Here is a 19,887-nt window from a genome sequence, read left to right on the forward strand (position 1 = left end):
AAGCATGGAATTTTTTTTTTTTTTAAAGCTCAGAGAGAAGCTGCTGCAAATGCTTTCATTGAGGTTATGGTTGAAAAACACTGAACCCAGCCTTTAATATATCACTGTACGGTTTCAAAAGCTTTTTCTACGTACAGAAATTATACACACACAAATGCATATTCACCTGCACTCATCACATACACACACTCGTCCACAAACTTGTGAGAGCCAGGCGTTACATCAGCAACCATTAACAGTGAGGACAATGAATCACTTATCAGACATAATTTGCATAACATGCTGTGGCTCTGTGAGCACTCTGACTATCATTCCTTCCAGTTGTAAAAAAAAGGCAAAAAACCACAGAATTTGACCCTATTTTTAATGCATGTCTGAGCATGTGTGTGTGTGTGTGTGTCCTTTATTATACAACACGCTCCCCACTGACTGGACCACGTACCCCGAACCATTGCAATCTATTGGCTCCCACGTCATTCGCTTTGCAGAACAAGATATATGACCAAAGCAGCTTACGGCATGGAAACATAGGTCAAACACATTCCCACCTGTTTACACCAACAACCACAGCGCATACTTACATGCACAGATAAATGCGCTCATGCTACCATTTTGCTTTAAAAGCAAACACATTCACTTTGCACGTACGTCTGCCTCTTTGGCTTGCGTTCCATCTGTCTAAGTGCCTGTAAGAGCAAAATGAAAGAGCAGCCAGATCAATAAAGATGTAGGGGTGACAGATGAAGGGAATAAAAAAACAAGATAAGGAAAGAGAGGTAGAGGAACAATGAGTGGAGGGAAGTGGAGTGGAAGTAAGAAGGGGAGACGGTGGGGTACTTTGCTCTGGTAGCTTAGTCAAAATCTGATAATTGGATGACAAAGCTTAGTTCACATGGAATGCATGTTTGCTTTTTTTCCCTCTCACTTACTTTGTGCAGCATAGAGACAACACCTCCCCAAGGAAATATATTACTGAGGCCATCTGGCATGCACTGGCTCAGCCACACACACACATATACACACACACACACACACACACACATAAGTACTGCCTAAGCTGAGCACCAGTGAGCACAGATGACCACATCACCTGACATCACTTTGCAGACATAAGACATAAAGCACCGTGCAGGCTATTCACACATGAACACCTAGCACGTCATGCACACACACACACACACACAGTATATATCCAGGGGTGTGGTGTTTGCCCCTGCATGACCCACATTCAATCATTAATATGACAGCATGTGGAGTCTCCACCCTGCTGAAGTGTCTATTAGAAAATCCCAGAATCCCCACCAGTTTCAGAGATGCTATCCTGTAGTTGACCTCTGACCTCTCTGTAGAGGGGGGGGGGGGGTAAAAGAGTATTTCCCTGCAGGACACAATAAAGTGTAAAAAATGTGTTATTCACATGGCAGTGTAGATAAGTCACCTATATTTTGTGTTGGTTTGCTGTCTTTTCAGTTTTATGCATTAATGTTACAAATAACAGCTAAGTTGAGAGCCATTTTTTCATTCTGTTCGAAGTTGATGAAAAGCCAGTTTTGTGCATTAACTGTCATGCTTAACAACTAGCTAACTGATATCAACTACACAGCTCATGCTAACATTTATTAGCAAGAATGAATATCATGACACTGTTCATTGTTGCAATGTTACAAATGACAACTAAATGTTTGAGTTGTTTTTTAAAATCTTGTTTAAACGTGATGCAAAGTTTTTAGTAACTGTGCTAGCTTATGAATTTCATGCTTAACTCATTCTATAATGTATTAGCAACAATTAATGTCATTCTTAGTGACTAAAGGTACTCTAATTAAAGCTAACAGATAAAGGACAAAATAATTTAACGTATTATTTTTAATGTTAGTTAATGATAAATTCAGTTTTATTTAGCTGGCTAGCTAGCTGACAGAGTTAGCATCACGGATGTATTTAAGGGAACGCTAACTCTACCAGATTTGTGTCTAACTTCACAGCTCAGACACTAACAGTAATAACCCTGACTTGTAAAGACAAAAAGAGAACAGAAGAGCACTAAAAAGAACAGCAGGCCGAGGGACAGAAACAGAAAAGAATGTAGAGTAACAAGAAAAAAACGGCAGAAAAAGCGACAGCATTTACAGCAACATTTTTCTAATTGATTTGTTAGGGTTAGGCATTATTAGTATGAACTGTGTCATCAGTTCATATCTCTCAGTGAAAGTCTTTTTGATGTGCAACAACATGTTGCTGAATTGTTTTTTGAGCCCAAATAGCCTATCTTGCATCATTGTTGGATTAATACATTATTTATTTGTAGCAAAATAAACTGTGTGCCTTATCCAAGAAAACAAATATCAATATCATTTAAATAGAACTTTTGATGATTTCAAGCAGAAAATGAGTTCCACCTGACATAGTTTGATATTATATATTTTCCCCTAAAATACAACACATCAGCTCAGACTTCAACTGAGCTTTTTTGTCTCTTGGTTTACTTCACACAGAATATTCTACACAAATAAACTGAGTAGCGATTTCCAGTGTAGACTAAAACAAACAAAACTGTTAAACTAGAATAGTTTATGTAGATTAGGTTAAGAGATGAGAAACTGTAAATAGTCCAGAACGACTCTTATAAGGCTGCAGAACAGCTAAACAGGAAAGGAGAAAAATGCTCAAGGAAGGAGCTTCCCAGACATTTAAAGCATAAGCTTGAGGCCAAAATCAATTTCTGTTGCATGCGCTGGATGGTGGGACAAGTTTTTCTTCCCTCGTAATCCAGCTAAAGAATGTGGTCAAGCAGCAATTATCTTCTTCTAAATTGCATCCTGGACTTTTTCTCTAATTTGCGTTAACATAATAAACAATCCCATCCTCCGGGGGCAGCAGCAAACTCTACACATGCATCACTGGCCTATATTTTACCCGGCCTGAGGCTGCACCTTTTGGTTGTCTTTGATAAATATTTTAATTTCAAGCTATAAAATAATAATGCAAACTCCTAGACTGGCTACAGCTTCAAATGAATTCATGCTCTCACACACATTAGGGTAGAGGGCAAGAGGACCCTTCTGGTCTTCCATGACCTCAATCTCTCTCTCGGTCCTTTAAATACGGAACACAATAGGTTGTTAAAGAGATCCATCACAGAGCCAATGTCAGTCTGAAGGTAGAGGACAGCATGGGCCCACTAGGTCAAGGCCAAGTGTGCCAGTGTTTCTATTTTGGGAACATGGATGACTTATTTAAACCATCCTACCCCACGTGACGTCAACAACGCTCGCAACATCCAAGCGTCTGACTGAGCTGACTCTCAGCTTTCTGTGTGTGCGTGCTGGTGTGTTTTACACATTGGACAATGCCAAGGCTGCACGTGCCTGTACACACACATCTGTCTGCGCAATCTATATATTAATGTACCTGCACTTTGTAAGGCGCCGCTCCCTGCACTGCAGTCAGGAAAATGATAACTCCGGCCTGACCCTCATGTGTCAATCAGCTGTGACTCAAGCAAAAAGAGCACTTGAAGGAGTAATCGCCGAGCATGACTTCATCAGCTTTTCATCTTCTTTTTTTTTTTGGCAGTTTGCGTTGCAGGGGAACGATGAGGCGCTGATCAAGGCTGGCCAGAGAACAGATGAAGCCCCACAGCCAACAGCGTTGGATGCTGACTGTTCTAGCATGATCTTATGCGTGAGTGAGTGATTAAGTCAGCCTGTACAGTATGTGTGTATGTGAGTGTAGACGTGTGTGTGTGTCTGTGCATGTTGCTATGGTAACTTGGGTGTAGGTTGGGGTGCCCCATGGAGAACACTTGCAGCTTTGCCTCAAGGCCAAAAGCCCTGCCTCTTGGGAGTTGGAGTGATGGCGGTTAATGCTATGCCAGTACAAGGCTGTGACACATGTTAGGAAGTCAGACACAATCTGTTTGCTCACCTGAGTGTGTATGTGTGAGTGTGTGTGAGAGAGAGACAGAGTGAGTGTTAAGGATTATATTTGTATGTATGTATGTTTTTTTTCCTACAGGCATTAATAGAAAAAAAAAAAGCACAAAAATACGAGCTTGAATTGGCGGATGATTTGGGATACTGTCCAGTCCTCTCTGCTTCCCCCCACTGCTGACGGCCCTGGAGTTATTCCAAGCTTCCCGCTGGCCTGCGTCTGTTGCTTCAGCCTTAATGCCCTGCCTTGTATTAACACGCGCAGAATAACAAATGTAATTAACTCTCAGCGAGATTTAGCCACAGCAGAAAAGAGGTTGGTGGAGGGAGGCGAGCAAGTCCACAAGCACACACACTTAAAAATAAAGCAACAGAGAGCGTGAATAAATGGAGAGATCTGAAGATTTGATGATGATAGCTGCTGGAAGGCTTGGCAACAAAATTGGAGGGGGGGATGCTTGCAGGAAAATTGAGGAAGTGAAGAAATGAGCTTGCTTTCAGTAAAGTTCCCCCAAGTTAAATGTAGCTCTGTGTGAATAATTTACCCTTAAGGGGGAATGACCATGAAGGCCGAGTGGACATCTGGAATGAGATGCATCAGGGATGATCCAACCTACACACTAATTAGATTGCTTGACTGTTCCATCACATCATTAATGAGCATTAATGACTGCATGCCTTTTGATTTTGCATAATGTTCTCTGTGTCATGAGGAGCTTATTGACAAGCTGTTCCTCCTCTCCGCTGCTGCCTGCTGTTCTCAGTCCTCACTTTTTCCAGCTGAAAATCGTTGCCACAGGGGTCGATCGGATCGGTGCAAAGTGAAAGTTGGCTCAGAGAGAGATAGGTCACTGGAGCACAAATTCACAAAGAGCTGGTCTAACCGTACGAGATAAACAGGACAAACTGACTGAAGCTGAAAATCAGTAACTCACCTGTTTCCAGTTGTCGAAAACGATGAGTTTGCTGTCCTCGTCGTCAATTGTCACCGCGCACTCGTAGCCCTCACCTGCAAGCAAATAACCGTGTGAGTGTAAGATAAAAATATGACAGTGCGCATTGTGGAGGATAAATGCATCACAGTGTTAACTAAAGTGAATTGTCAGGAGTCTAAATAGCTGCCTGAAAATGTTGACAAGTTAATCGAAGTCTTAGAAAATGTCCTTGACCTACTCCAGAAACCTAAAATCCTGTGCGCAGATGTTTAAAACAGGTTTTACGGCCAGTTGATGTGTGTTCAAAGATTTAATCTTATCTATCCTAATAAAGACATTCTTATCTAGAAATGTACACATTTTTTTTATTCTACAATTCAAAGGATAAAGCTGGTAATGTTAATGACAACAAATCTCATGAAAACACCAAAAACAACATTCATCCATCTCTGAATATTTTCTAATGTCCTTATCCTGTCTGAAGCTCTCAGCCCCAAGCCCATTTTTTCCAACTTCAAATGTAAATCTTAAAAAGGGGAAATTTCAGCCCAGGGCAAACTTTAAACAAATACTTTGCCATTCTGTGATTCACTTTCTTGTGGAAAGTTAAATATGATGATCTACACACCTCTCATGTCAGTCAGCTAAATATGTAGCTGGAGCCAGCAGTAGGTTAGGTTAGCTTAGCTTAGCATAAAAACAAAACAACTTGTTTAGCTCTGATTTGCTTGATCATGCTAAACTTCCCTCAGTCTCCTCAGGGAATAGATTTGCTTGTGAGCTCTCTTGACAACCTTATCTCTGACATATATAAACAGGAGTACACAATTTAGATGGAATTAACAGAGGTTATATTTACTAGTCTGGTTTTCTGTAATAAATTCATCCAGTTGTTCTTTCATTCTTACTTTTTATTTTCCCTCTGCAGTGGTGTGGAGTTGAAATGCCAACATGCTGCATTTTGGAGTAGAGATAAGGGTTATTATACCTGCCACAGCTCTGTGATCTGAGATTGACATGGGGAGCAGATTAAGATCTGAATTCTTATCATACAGCTGTTTAGAGTTTAAAACGATAATAATACAAGAAAAAGATTGATGTTGTGATGTGGAACAGGTAAATTCACTGAGGGGTATGAAGGCCGCCGAACATCTGCAACAGAACAATCTGTAGCCAATTGCCTTAATGCAGTAGATGCCAGATGCTATTCTCTTGACTCAGTGCTTCCAGTTTTGTCTAAAGAGTACAGCCAGATTGCATTAAAGTCACCCCCTATTTTTAGAACAAATTTGGATAATTCAAGTGTTGTATTTTTCTTAAGCAGAATTCATTTGGTGCATAAACAGACAGAAAGGCTATTTTTCTCTTATTTACTACTGTTTTATGTGAGGAACTCTACCTTCTGTATCTCCCCTAGATCTGGATATTGACAGGCACACTTGGCAGGGATTACTACACCCCTGTTCTTGAAGATGCAATAATATTTTAGAATCTATTCTGCATTCTGCCAAAATCCTTTTCCAATAAGTTTGTGTCTTGAATAAAGGCCACCTCAACATTTTTCTCCATAGGAAATCCATAATGATGATTAATTTCTAGGGGATACTTAGGCCTCACACATTCCAAGATAGTAATCTTATGCTAGTCATGAATGTAAAGAGGAAACAGCAACTGTTTTAATAAAGGGCAATAAAGTTGTTACATAAGGCTCTGTACCACAATAAACCTCACCATGCTTCAATTAAAGATAGCGATACTAGAAACTCTCCAAAGAAAAGGGGAGAAGCGTCCTTTCAAAAAACAAAACCACCACCCAATGCTCACAAAATAATTGTGAGAAAAAGTCAAGGTAGTCCCTTATGTGAGTCACAAAGAGTTGAACAAAAACAAAAATGTCTTAAATGTAACCAGCTTCTTCAAGACAGAATAAAATAAATAAATAACAAACAATTGCTTATTGTTAATGCTCAAATTAGGTCGGAACTAAATCAGGAAAAACTTCATATATATATATGCTTAGAAAATAAATAAGAAAATAATCTAAACCACAGTTTAACCAGTTGTGGCAGATTTGTGGAGTAGGTAAGAGATGCAAGCAAAGTTTATTTATATAGCGCCTTTCATAGATATCAGCCATAAAGTGCTTTGCAGTGAAAGGAATTAAATCAAATAGAATCAAATCAAATAAATAAAACAAAGAAACCTGATAAAATATACAAGGGGAACAGACGAGACAAATGAACGCATAAAATTCCATGTTACCTAAATGCATGTCTGAGCAGATGGGTTTTTCACTGCTTTTAAAAACATTTTACAGTGTCCAAAGACCTCAAGCTTATTGGGAGACTATTCAAAAGCTCAGGGGCTGTCTGGAAGGCAATATTTCCCTGAGTCTTAAAACATGTCCGAGATACACTTAGAAAACCCTAGGTGGAGGGACTAAGAGCTTGGCTCTCAGGTATAGCGGGGTCCAGCTTTGTTTTCTTCAACAAAGGCTGAACAATAGCCTGCTTAAAGTAACTGGGGACACAGTCTGATAAAAGAGAGTGGTTTATAATACTGACTATGCTGGGGCCAATAAAGTTAAAAACCTTTAAAAGTAGGACAGCTAGTGAGCTTGAGGAGGGTTTAATTTGTCCTAACAAGGCAGCAATATCCTTTACGGACACAGGACAAAAGGAGTCCAAGGATGGTTGAGGGACCACCAATGAGTGGACTGTACAAGGCAACATCATCTCCATCATACAACGCCACTTCATGTGGAAGTAAACAAACCAGCATGCACAGTAGAGTTTATGTGGATAGCTCAAGGTATGAGCCTTACCAGACAAGAAGATTGGACACTATTCCTCTTGGCGTTGAGGAAATTGACAAACTGCCTTGGATGGGTCGATGTAAATATGCTCAACACTGTGGTGACAGCCATCAGACAGACGGGTGACTAATGGTGTTGTATTGATGTATGTTTCCCCATGGATATGTGTTTCCCTTTACCTTAACCTGCACCCAACCTTATCTTGAACCAACCAGTTGTCTTTTGAGGTGCAATTCTATTTGGAGGGGAACATTATTTGAGGGGGGAGCAGACACAAAACTGAGTATAGCAAGAAACGTTTCGAAATAGCAAGAAACGTTTCTGGCTTAATCCAGACCAGGGTCTGCCTGGTCTGGATTAAGCCAGACAAGAACCAGAGCCTGGTTCTTGACTGGGCAGCAGTGATGTCTCCGTCTGGCAGTGCAGTCACTGTAAGTTGGTGTAAATTGAACAGTGTGGCTGGCAACTTCCACGGGTGTTCTTCTTGAGTCATTCAAGATGCAGCTTCTATTGTGTGAAGCGCATACATTTCACTGTCATGACTCTTGGAATAGCTCCGGTGGATTTTCAGTGAGACGTGGGAACAACTTGGAAATGGTAGTTGTCGGTTAAGCCAATGTGTTTCCCTTCTCCTCTCTCTCTTTTACGTGAATGAGGCACAGGTTGTCTCATCTGCTTGTGTCCTCAAGAGACACCAACTAGTTTTCGAGCTGGTCCAGTGTTTTGCTGTGTTGCAATGCGGTGTCTTCAGTGTTCTTGGTCCATACCTGCCGTGTTAGGGTGATTGAGCACTAGGTCTTGATTTCTTCAGCATATTTGGACAGGGTGTCTTGTGTGGTGCTCAGTTGACTTTCTAAATGTTCAAATCTTTCTTCGAAGCTCATTATTCATCTATCTGTAGGGTCAGCCTCTCTTTGGTTTTGAAATTGCGTGATCACGTTGACATTATAATATACAACGCAGACAAAGGTTAAAGTTCTTTTTACAAGTCTCATAGACATGAAAGCGGTCTCATCAAAAGGTTTTGCTGCAACAAAGGGGAGTTTGAACAGAGGGAGTTCTAATAAACCATCTTGATAACATCACTTACTGGGGCTTCTCTGTCTGACAGTTTGAACAATATAGTTCTAAGCAAATGGAGCTAAGCTAACAGAAGTAATTATGGCGTTTGTTAAAGGACTATTTTCAGCAGCAGGTTTTGATGCACTTTATTTAACGTCAGCAGTATGGTATGTGTGGGATTGACTGAAAATTATCTATAGTTCAGTACAATGGGTGCTTTGTACTGAAACCATGAGCTTGCTATCATTACACCCCTAGAAAACACACAACTATAATTACATGGCAGCTTTTAAAATACACATTACCCAAAAATGCTTGGAAGAGATTGGAAAACCCACTCTAATGAATGACATGTCTATTATAAAGTACGAGTGCAAGTCCTGGTGTTAATCAGTGCTGTCTTTTACTGGTGATTACTTGCTGGGGACACGTATTGATTAATGAGGTGTCTTTCCACTCATGGAGCTGATATGGTGCTGGGGCATCTGTGTGTAACTACCTCAAAGTGTTAATTGAGTGGGTGTTGAATGGTGGGGTATGTTTTATACACTTTGCTATTTTGCTGTGTAGCTCATATAATACTCCAGTACATACAATTCCCATTCAGACTGAGAGCTGAATCATGAAATTGTGTACCTCCTTAGATAAAAGGGCTTTTTCTATCCATTTATGATGCATGAATGCGAGTGTTCTACATGGACTACATGGACAGTAATGAATACTGTATGGTGTGACTGTGGAGCAAGTCAGCCTTATGCAGAGGGGTGAGTAGCCTTCTTTCAGCGACACTGATCGATTGGATGGTTGAGGACTGATTATCAGTGTTGCAGTGAGCTCTGTTTAGAGACACACCTACTGACTGACCATAGCAGAGGGTAACGAGCTTCAGGCCTGATTTTACCCAGTTTTAACGCTAAATATGTGGCTGCAGCCAGGAGACAAAGACTTTAAACAAAGACTGGAAACAGCTTGTCTGGAACATCTTCAGAGAACTGTGACCATTTCAACTCCACACCAAGTGTCTGAATTTGAATGTTAAACCTTGAAAATGATTTAAGAAGATCTCCCATCCCTGACCCAAATTCACACAAACAAACACACACACACACACTCAGTCAACCTGTGTATGAGGCATTACCACATGCTTGTGTCTCAGAGTCTATAGAGAGGGATCTGTCTGACTGCCCAGCCAGAGATAAGGCCAGCGACGATTTGCCCACGCCATTCTGTCCCAGCAGCACTATTCTCAATGCCCCACTGTGGCTGTGGTAAACCGCCTGGGTGGCTGCCGATTGGCTGAAGGACTCATCCCGAGGCACAGATGTGTCACTGATAGGCAACATAGCAGGCTCTTCCAAGCCTGGGATCCAATCGCAGTCCTCGGATACGGCCTCTTCCCTCCGCAGCTGGTGTTTGACAGGCAGGGGTGTGCTTCCTCTGCGGAGGGGGGGCGCCGTGGTGAGAAACATACTGTACTAGAATGAAATTGACACAGAAGAAAAAAGAAAGACACGTGTAAGTATAGAAAGGAACCACTGTTGCTTGACGTACAGTTTAAGGCATTGCCTGGAGTACTTCTTTGGATTTAAAATGGTCCAAAAGGGCTAAAGAGACTGCTGATCTACCTGTAACACTGTCTATTTTGGTCAGTGTTATCACTGGAGAATGGGGGAAGGGTGTTTCTACTATGTGTCTATGAGTGGAGGAGAGGAGGGAGGTGATAACAATGGAGGTGAGACAGATAAATGGCAGGAAGAGAGAGAGAGAGATGCTGATGAAGACACAGAGCATGTCAAAAGGAAACCTAGCAGAGGTGGAGGGGGGGTTAGGGGGTCTAGGGGGTGAAGGTGGGGCACAAAGAAATGAGGAAGACACAGGGCAGGAGGAGCTGCTGGAGGAACAGAAGAAGATAAGAGGACGTAAAAGACAGCAGGTTGATAAGGGCACATACAGAGAGCGAAAGACAAGAAAAGGACATGGAGAGAAAATCACAAGGGAGGAACAGTTGAAAAGAGGCCGTGCAGCTGTGTGTAATAAGGGCATACGTGCGGTCAGGTGGCTCTATACTGTGCAGTGTGTACATAGTGAGTGTAGCATGAATTCACAGAAAAAATTGATCAGAAACATAGTGTAGACCTCTAACCACAGTTATTTAAAACGAGAAAGCTGCAAAGGAGTTTGTCAGCAATTTTCTTCAGAACAATAGTTTGGCTGTGTGTGTGTGTGTGTGTGTGTGTGTGTGTGTGTGTGTGTGTGTGTGTGTGTGTGTGTGTGTGTGTGTGTGTGTGTGTGTGTGTGTGTGAGAGAGAGAGAGAGAGAGAGAGAGAGAGAGAGAGAGAGAGAGAGAGAGAGACAGCGTGAGAGTGTGTGTGTGCATGCGTGCATGAGTGTAACAGAGTGTGTGTGCAGCCACAGCAGGTCAAGCAGAGAGAACCCTCATCAATATTAATACAGCAATTAATCCAGCTCCACCAGGAACCCCCATGTGTCTGTAGGCCAGCATCTAAGTCCTGTATTGGCACTTAATTAAAGGGGGTAGAAACAATAACTGGATTGACTTGCATTAGAATATAATGCAATCCAAGTCATCACTACAGCAAAGTAAAAGTATCACAAATTGACATCTCTCTAAGACACAGTGTCGGCAAAAATGTAGGACTATATGCATTACAAAATTAGGATTTATTGGATTGCATGAGACTGTACTGGTAACTTATTATCTACTTTGTCTCCTAAAACATAACATTAAGTGGTTTTGCTCTGTTTTCATGATATGCTTTAAGTATAATTTGCTTAATAGAATATTAGTTATATAATATACTGTAGAATACAATAATGGTATACTTCATAAGTATATGTATGTACAGTATTACAAGCAGTATAGTGTAATTTAATTTAGTATAGTATAATATAGTATCAAAGTAGTGTAATGTTGTGAAAAGTGTGATTTAGTTACATATAGGTACAGTATAGTTATAGTATAGCAAAATAAAGTACAGTATGAGATGTATATACTGTGATATTGTATAGCGTAGTAGTGTGTAGTTTTATGTAGTATAGTATTGTGTATAGAATGTATAGTGTTGTGTAATGTGAGGCACTGTAAAATAGTTTTGTGTAGTTTTTTGCAACATGGTATTGTATGGTGAAATACAATGTGGTATAAAATAGTATAGTATACTGTATTGTTGTATAGTACAGTACAGTACAGTACAGTACAGTGTTAAGTGGTGTAATGTAATGTATTAGGAGTAGGAATGTGATGAACTGGACTAGACTGTAGTTTTGTGTAATATAGTGTTGAATAATACAGTGTAATATACAGTACTACTGTGTAGTGTAGTGTTACATATTAAAGTATGGTAGTGGTGTGTACTGTGATGGTTTGTGATATAGTGTTGTATAATTCAGTCTAGTACAGTTCTGTGTAATTCATTGTTGTATAGTATAGTATTGTATTATATTGTATAGTACAGTATAGTAAATTGTAAATAGTGTATAATAAAGTATAGTGTTGTGTGATTAACTGTAATAGAGTGCAGGTTTGTGTTATGTATTGTGGTTTAATACAGTAACTATAGAATAGTATAATGTACAGTATATTACTGTGTGTAATGTAGTGTATGATGTAAAGCATGGTGCAGTGTTTTGCAATGTATTCTTGTATAGTACAGTGTAGTATACTACAGTATAGTTTAAAGTAGTGAGATATAGTGAAGTGATGTATAGTGTTGTGTAATCTGTTGAAGAATAGTAAGAATGTAGTGCAGTGTAATGTGTTGTTTTGTACCATAGTATAGCCAGGTGTAATGGAGTTCTGTATAGTAATATAAGTATGATGTAGTGTCCTGTGGTGTGATGGAATATATATACATAATGTTGTTGTATAATATAACATAGTGTAATGTAGTATTATATGGTACTGTAAATGTAAGTATGGGTGTAGTCTTGTTAAATGTGTATGTGATACACATACTGTTGTCTTGTACAGTACAGTATAACCTATGCATTTGAGGTGTGGCTGCTTGTGACACACATATAGCTGCTGGCACACACACACACACACACACACACACACACACACACACACACACACACACACACACACACACACACACACACACACACGGTCACTCATCATTCATATAGGATCGCTCAGGTAGCTCAATTAGGTTAATTGAACGAGCTAATCAATTAAGCATGGCCTCTATTGTCTGCGGCGCTCTGGGGAGCCATACATGCAGAGACAGGAAACTCTGACCGTGGGCTGAGCCAGTGTGTCAGGGGTTAATCTCCCTCCCTCACCAGGCTGTCGAGAAACTAGGGCAAACAACCCGTGCACAATACAAAATTTATAATACAAGCAATGTTTTTTTATCCTGCTGTCGGTACTGCCCAGTTACACTCACTGCTGCTCCCCTACAAGCTGCAGCCTACTTGTGTCTGGTGTACTTTTGCTTTCTTCTAAATGATCCTCACTGCGCGCTTCATTATGATTATATGATATAATCTATGAGGAATGAAACGGTCCATCAAGAGGGCGAGTAAAAGATCGATTGATGGTATACCTTTGAGAACCTTGATATACTGCACATATCACAGCAAAACGTTCAACTATTTCACAACTACTCAGAAAATATGGGCTGTGGTAGAAAATCTTTTATGAAAATATAAAGAAAGTCAATATTGAGTAGACACATATCTGTAATAACATTGGAAAAAAATCATATGTGCGTAAAAAATAAAGAAGCTCCAAATTCCCACATACGAACAGAGAAAGAGACCGCTTAATAAAGTGCTGCATGGACAAAATCAGTGTTTAGATCTCGCACTATTCACTAAATAAGATTAGAGGGGGTGTGTGTAGCCTACCTGGGGTGTGCGTGCGTGTGTAGTCTATGGCTATTGTGCAGAGCGCACACGAGGTGGGTTAAAGCTGGAGGTGGACAATATGTGCAACCTTACCTGGTCAGCCATGGTTTTTTCCTGTTAGTCTTCTCTTTATGGAACAAGTGTTGTAGTTGTAACCGCCTGTGCCTCCCGGTTCAAGTCATCTGTGCTGGCTGAGGACCCGGCATCACATTCACAACGGCAGTGCCAGGCGGCGCACAAAGGAGACGCACCGGATTTCATTTAACATGGTGTTATTCTCCCTCACTACGGCGCGTAAAATCTTCCTGTGGTGCCTTGAAAGGAGAGGTGCGGCGCATGGAATTTTTAGGATAGGTAGTAGTAGTAGTAGTAGTGGTAGTCGTAGACTTGAGGGTGGATGTAAGGAGGATACACCTGCGTCTCCGCTTGGAATAAGAGGCGAGTTCATAAAGGAGGGAGATGTAAGAAAGCCATCACCACAACAACACATCCCCTTCTGTCCCTTTGGTGTCCCAACGGCAGGCAGCTACTGTTCTTCCCTCCCCACCTCCACTTAATACCTGCATATCTCTCTCTCTCTCTCTCTCTCTCTCTCTCTCTCTCTCTCTCTCTCTCTCTCTCTCTCTCTCTCTCTCTCTCTCTCTCTCTCTCCCTCCAGCAAAGTGAGTGTTAGGGGGGCGCGTCCTTGAGTCAGTATGGAGTGACCCTCCTATGGGTTGGATTGGTGGTGGAGGAAGAGATGCTGTGCCATTTCCTTCATCCTGCGTAAATGTTGGCCCAGATGCACAGGTTCGTTCAAATATGCGCCTTTGGCAAACACTACGCTGGTCTTTTCATTCAAGGATTGACGGAAGGTAGTCAGATTTTGCTCTTAGGATGATAAACGGCCGCTAGAGGGAGGCAGAGGGACGGCTCTTTATAAAAGGTGTTGCCAGTGTTTGTACAAAGGAATGAGGTGAAATCGTGCCCACAGAGTAATATGTTATTGAAAAGAAAGACTCTCATCATTCATGGTGATGTAGAATATTTTGTTTTCACTGTATCTTAAAAAAAGAAATGGTTAACTAGCTTTGACATTAGTTTTCATGAGGATTTATTCCAGTTAACTCAAATATACAACTTCAAATCCTCTGCAGCAACATCTGTCAGAAGATAAATTAGTTCAAAATTACTCTGCAAGAAAATGCAAAGCTGCTAACTCTGAAGTTCAAAACAATAATCCTCAAAAACATAAAATGGGATAAGCCTTTCACATTAGAGACAAAAAAAATAAACATAAATTGCATGACAAATATTAAAGCTCTGGAGTCAAAATAAATACAAACTTTTAATTAATCTTCCGTGACTTGCTTTGTGAATCATTATGTTTGCAGGTTGGATGATGTGTTCACATTAAATGAGGGTAATTAGTCAATAACGCAGATCAGTGAAGCTGTCAAATGCTTTAGAACAAAGTACTCTGTCGATTAGGGTTGATGCTGCTCACTGACTTGCTAGAGGCACATTGTTCTATTCAAAATGCCACAGAGTTACTTGTATGGTAATAGTTCAGTTTGTTCATTTCAAGTGATAATTTTATTCTCTGTAAGTTTTTTCCCATGTTGGCAACAGAAAGTGGCAAAGTGGTGGATGGATGACTGGCAGTCTGGTGGTACAGTATAACCGTGGAAACCTGGTTTGATCCCAGCAGGGGAACTCTGTTGCTATCCTACCTCATGTTTCCAGTCTATATTTACACTGTAATCTAGCAAAATACCAAAAAGTAATTCTGAAGGCAGTGAAGGATGTGTTTGAGCTATCAAGTCCAACTCCAGCGCTGCCAACAGAACGAAACACTGAGCCTGTGTACATCAGTGAACTGGCACTCTCACTGGAAAATTCATTGGTTCAATTTACTTAAAAAACTCTCAACTGACAACATCTCAGACTCAGATCATATCTGACAAAAATGTGACAAATAAAACCAGCTTCCCATAAGTCATCACGTCTACCCGCCACATCCTGTCCCAGTGTTCAAACCTTGTTTGGTCACATCTCATTCTGCTGCTCGTAGCGGCTGCATGAGCTGCAAAATAGAAGAAATGTGATCTCTTGCTCTTTGCTTTTAAAGGTTCTATTCTAGACTAATATGTTATTATTACAGTTGCTTTTAGTGATATTTTTGTTGTTGATGGTGGTGGTATGTTTTTAATGTTACTCTACAAGCCAAGGTTATGTCTGCACTCATGTTAAACATCACATTTTGTTGCCTTCTGCCAGCTCTTACCCTTTTTATACATCTCCTGTTTTCATTTGATGTCATTCCTTTTAACTTCACATCAAGGTTACCTAGAAGCTGACCTGACGGATGTTTTCAAGTGCAACTCTCATGCAATATCTACCATGTTTTATATGACTGGAATCCAGTGTGAGTGAGAGTCCAGATGCAGTAAAACACTGCTCGCCAGTAATGTTAAGAAGCCTGTTTCTCTCACTCAGGCATCTGTGATTTATTATGGCTCCCTGATTGATCAATCAATCAAAAAATGTGTGGGCCAAACATTCAATAGTAAACACATAAGCAATACACAGCAATAAATACAGACAATTAAGAACTACCTTTGGCGATCGTGTTTTCAGTACATCAGGAAGTACTGGATAAATGATATATTGTTGCATCTACAGTAGGAGAGTTAATAAACACTAAAGCCAGTGTTACACCAGCAGTGAACTGGTTGCAACACATACTGAGTTCAATTGCTGATGCCCAAGAAAGGATGTGTGTCTAGCTGAACCCCAGAGAGTTCCATTCATCTCCTGCGGCATCATCTCACCCAAGCACAGCGGTGGGAGCCAGGCCCAGCTTTGCCCGCAATGCACCGATGGTTTACAGCATATTGCTGGGTTCTTTAATTTAAAGTGGTGGGATGACATGTCAATCCCCTGGTGACTTAACACGTTGTAGCAGTAATAAGCTAATTCTGATATTTAAGGAAATCCAACTGAAATCACAATGCAGTCCAAAATAATATAAATTGGTTTTCTAAATTGAGCGTTAATAGTTTTTTTTATCAATAAAGGAAAGAAAAGCAGTCTTATGAGAAATGCTCCTTTTCCCCTCAGTTGGACCGTCAGTTTGATTGGCTGTAAGGAAACAAGTTATCTATTTTCAAGGAACTAAAAGATGTAGAACTTCTGTCTAATTCAACAGAGCACCTAAAACAAGAGAGACTGGCAGAAAATAACAGAAAGGATTGGAGATACTGGTGATTTACAGCTAATATTTGCTTAGTTGGTATTCACTTTGCATTCTATCTGAACACACCTTTAAAGTAGTAAATTGGCTTGGAGCCAACATGATGATGCAAGGACTGTACAACAAATGATATCCTTTTTTCAAGACAATTAGCCAGGCACGATGTTACACCGGGGGCTAAGGGGCGCCCACGTCATAAATCTGCACAACCCCAGTTAAACCCCCCCTCAAGCATTTTAGTTTTTCTTTTTTTAAATAACGAGATATGTGAAAGTTAATTACCAGCCATTCTGTTCCCAGTCTGATCCCTGGCTGTGTGCATGTGCAGCTCTTGTACCCTATGATGTGTGTGTGTGTGTGTGTGTGTGTGTGTGTGTGTGTGTGTGTGTGTGTGTGTGTGTGTGTGTGTGTGTGTGTGTGTGTGTGTGTGTGTGTGTGTGTGTGTGTGTGTGTGTGTGTGTGTGTGGAATAAATTGACACATGCATATTGGTTGCCAGTCAGCCTACAAGTAGTTTTACAATAGAAATAAAATCATTAAGACCATGATGATATCCAGCTTGTTTTACACCATGTGTGCACAGTTGACATTAGGATAAATGCACTTCTGGTTGTGGCTGTACTGTGGATATTATTCCTTTCATTTCTGACATGATATACCATTTAATCCACAATATCATAACCAGTGCACATCAGTATGAGTACATATCATTGGCCCACATGTTTGTAATAGAAATATAATCACTAGGATTGTAATAATAGCCTGTTTGTTTTACAAATGCATGCACAGTTGACGTAGCGTAGATTAAATGTATTGCACTTCTCATTGTGGCAGCACTTTGGATATTATTAATTTAATCTCTGGTGCTGTGATAGCCATTTCATCCGAAAACAGTATTACTGTTTATGCATATGGAATAAATGCACTTCTTCTTCGTGTCATATTTTGGATGTATTGTGTTGTTATTAACTGTGGATGCATGGGCGCTGTCCAGTGCTGAAATATTTCACCTTTTATGTTAAAGATGTTCTTGCGTTGTGGTCACTTGTATTAGACTTAAAGGTATTCTGTTTTTCATTGTGCCATTATCCTGGTGCCGGCCCTGCAATTAACCATTTGATATCAACTTAATTTAATGCATACGTTTCACACATGAGTTTACATTAAGTTAGAAGAAATTGTTTATTCTGTCAATACAAACCTGAAATGATCCAAATTCAGGTATTTTAACTAACTTTAACTGAAGCAACATCAATACTTTATCAAAAACTATTTTAAAAAAAAAGACAAAAACTGCAATAAAAATGAAATGCATGATACAATACATTGCCATTTAATGCTGATGTGAATATTTTTAAGTAGCTTTAAAGCACAGCGAATTTGAAAAAAAAGGACACAATTGGTGAGAGGGAAGATTCATGCAGAATCATTTGAAACAGCATAAACTGTATATGAGTAAACAATTTTCACTGGTTTCTTTCATTTCCTGTTTAACACACAGTAGGGGGCCGATTGCTGAGAGGAGCATATAATTCATGCTGTGTGAACATGCTGGCCTGGCCCATTTTTGAAGCACTGTGGGTTTATACTGAAGCTCTGGGTTAAACAGATCCTCCCTGTGGAATTTAAATAGCACGCAATGACAGTGAATGACCTGACACCCTTTTAAGCTATTAATTGATTCTCAAAGAATCAATACAGCTCTAAAATGCCCATCTTAAAAGTAAAGCTAATTTCCACTCAGCTTGACTTTTTGTAGTTATTCTATCCACTGCTGGTCTTACAGCTGCCTGATCTCACAGTGTGTGAAGAAAGAGTCGCAGAATCCTCCAGACACATTGAGGCTACGGTAAACACACTGAATGGAGATGGGAAGGATCATCTCAATGGGCCTGCTGAGCGTGACTTATATTTTAAGCTTTCGCTAATCTGCAGACTTAATTAAGTCTCATCAGGACATCAGAGCTCGCGAGTGCCGTGCACTGTATGAGAGGATCACAGAGCAGACAGATGACAGAGATAAGAGCTCTCATTAGCCACCAAGATGGTATTGACGAAAAATCGCCTGCTCCTTGCTAATGGAAACACGCTGGTCTGTCATTAGAATGTGCAGCGGTGCAGTCTGGGAAATGTCAGGAGGTCAAGAGGTAACTGAAGCAGGATTTATGGCTGTCAATATGATGACATCTGCAAGGTCAGAGATGACTTTATGTATTTATCATGGTCACATGGCTGCCACGCTCACATCTAAATAATGACACCACTGGAACATCATTACTTTTGGCCGTCCAATGAAATGTAACACCGTAGATAAAGCACAACTTTAACATTACCTTGTGAGAATTGATTGTTTATGTGTCGTTGTTTTGGCCAGCTATTACTTAAAGGACCAGTATGTAATGTATTTACTGTACTAACTCATAAAATGACCATGATATGTTACCAGAGATTATGCAAACATGCAAAGTTGAAAAACTGGCTTCCCTATAATACTACAGCCGCTGTGATTCCGCTCACTGCTCATTCGACCTGGTCATTTCTGTGGGATCAGGTTGACGTCCATTTCAACACCCCAGGTTGCCAGATCAATCAAAACTGGATCAATTGAGATGGATTCCACCGACCTAAAAAAAAACGTGAGCTTTGGGAGCAATAGTTGGGCGAGACAACTATCTCCAATATTTAGAATTTGGACTGCAGTCCCCATTTTCAACACTTGATGTCAGTGTTACATATTTCTACTTTACAGTCAAACTGAAATTGAATTCTTGCTAAAATAGCATAAATATATTTGTTGTTTGTTTTAACTTGTGAATTTATGTGGTCCAAATTATAATTCCCAACATTAGAAATTATGTTTTATTAATTTTTCTGAAGGGAAAGCAGCGCCTTCATTAGAATTTTACAAGATAACGGAGATTTGCTACGATTAGTGAAGTTGGTTATTTGGTGGTATGTTTATGTACTTTGTGAAATAGTAACTTCAATTCCATCAGTTACATCATGCAAATCCAGAAGTTCTATTTATATCCTTAGT

The 19,887-nt window shown here is 40.2% G+C and overlaps 2 protein-coding genes across 2 annotated transcripts in view; both read right to left on the reverse strand.

Annotated features, from left to right (window-relative positions):
* Nucleotides 1-13,721, reverse strand: part of rem2 (RAS (RAD and GEM)-like GTP binding 2) — a 31,870-nt gene extending 18,149 nt beyond the window's left edge. The window contains exons 1-3 of the mRNA XM_062429492.1: nucleotides 13,710-13,721; nucleotides 9,883-10,219; nucleotides 4,868-4,941 (exon numbers count right to left, since the gene is read on the reverse strand). Coding sequence (XP_062285476.1) covers nucleotides 4,868-4,941; nucleotides 9,883-10,219; nucleotides 13,710-13,721 — 423 coding nt within the window. The remainder of the gene's footprint in view (nucleotides 1-4,867; nucleotides 4,942-9,882; nucleotides 10,220-13,709) is intronic.
* Nucleotides 13,722-19,383: 5,662 nt separating this feature from the next.
* The window catches only part of LOC133990744 (capping protein, Arp2/3 and myosin-I linker protein 3-like), a 98,584-nt gene continuing 98,080 nt past the window's right edge, over nucleotides 19,384-19,887 (reverse strand). The window contains exon 43 of the mRNA XM_062429146.1: nucleotides 19,384-19,474. Within this exon, the coding sequence (XP_062285130.1) occupies nucleotides 19,384-19,474 (91 nt within the window). The remainder of the gene's footprint in view (nucleotides 19,475-19,887) is intronic.

This window comes from Scomber scombrus, chromosome 11 (assembly GCF_963691925.1).
Source record: "Scomber scombrus chromosome 11, fScoSco1.1, whole genome shotgun sequence".
NCBI classification, from domain to species: Eukaryota; Metazoa; Chordata; class Actinopteri; order Scombriformes; family Scombridae; genus Scomber; species Scomber scombrus.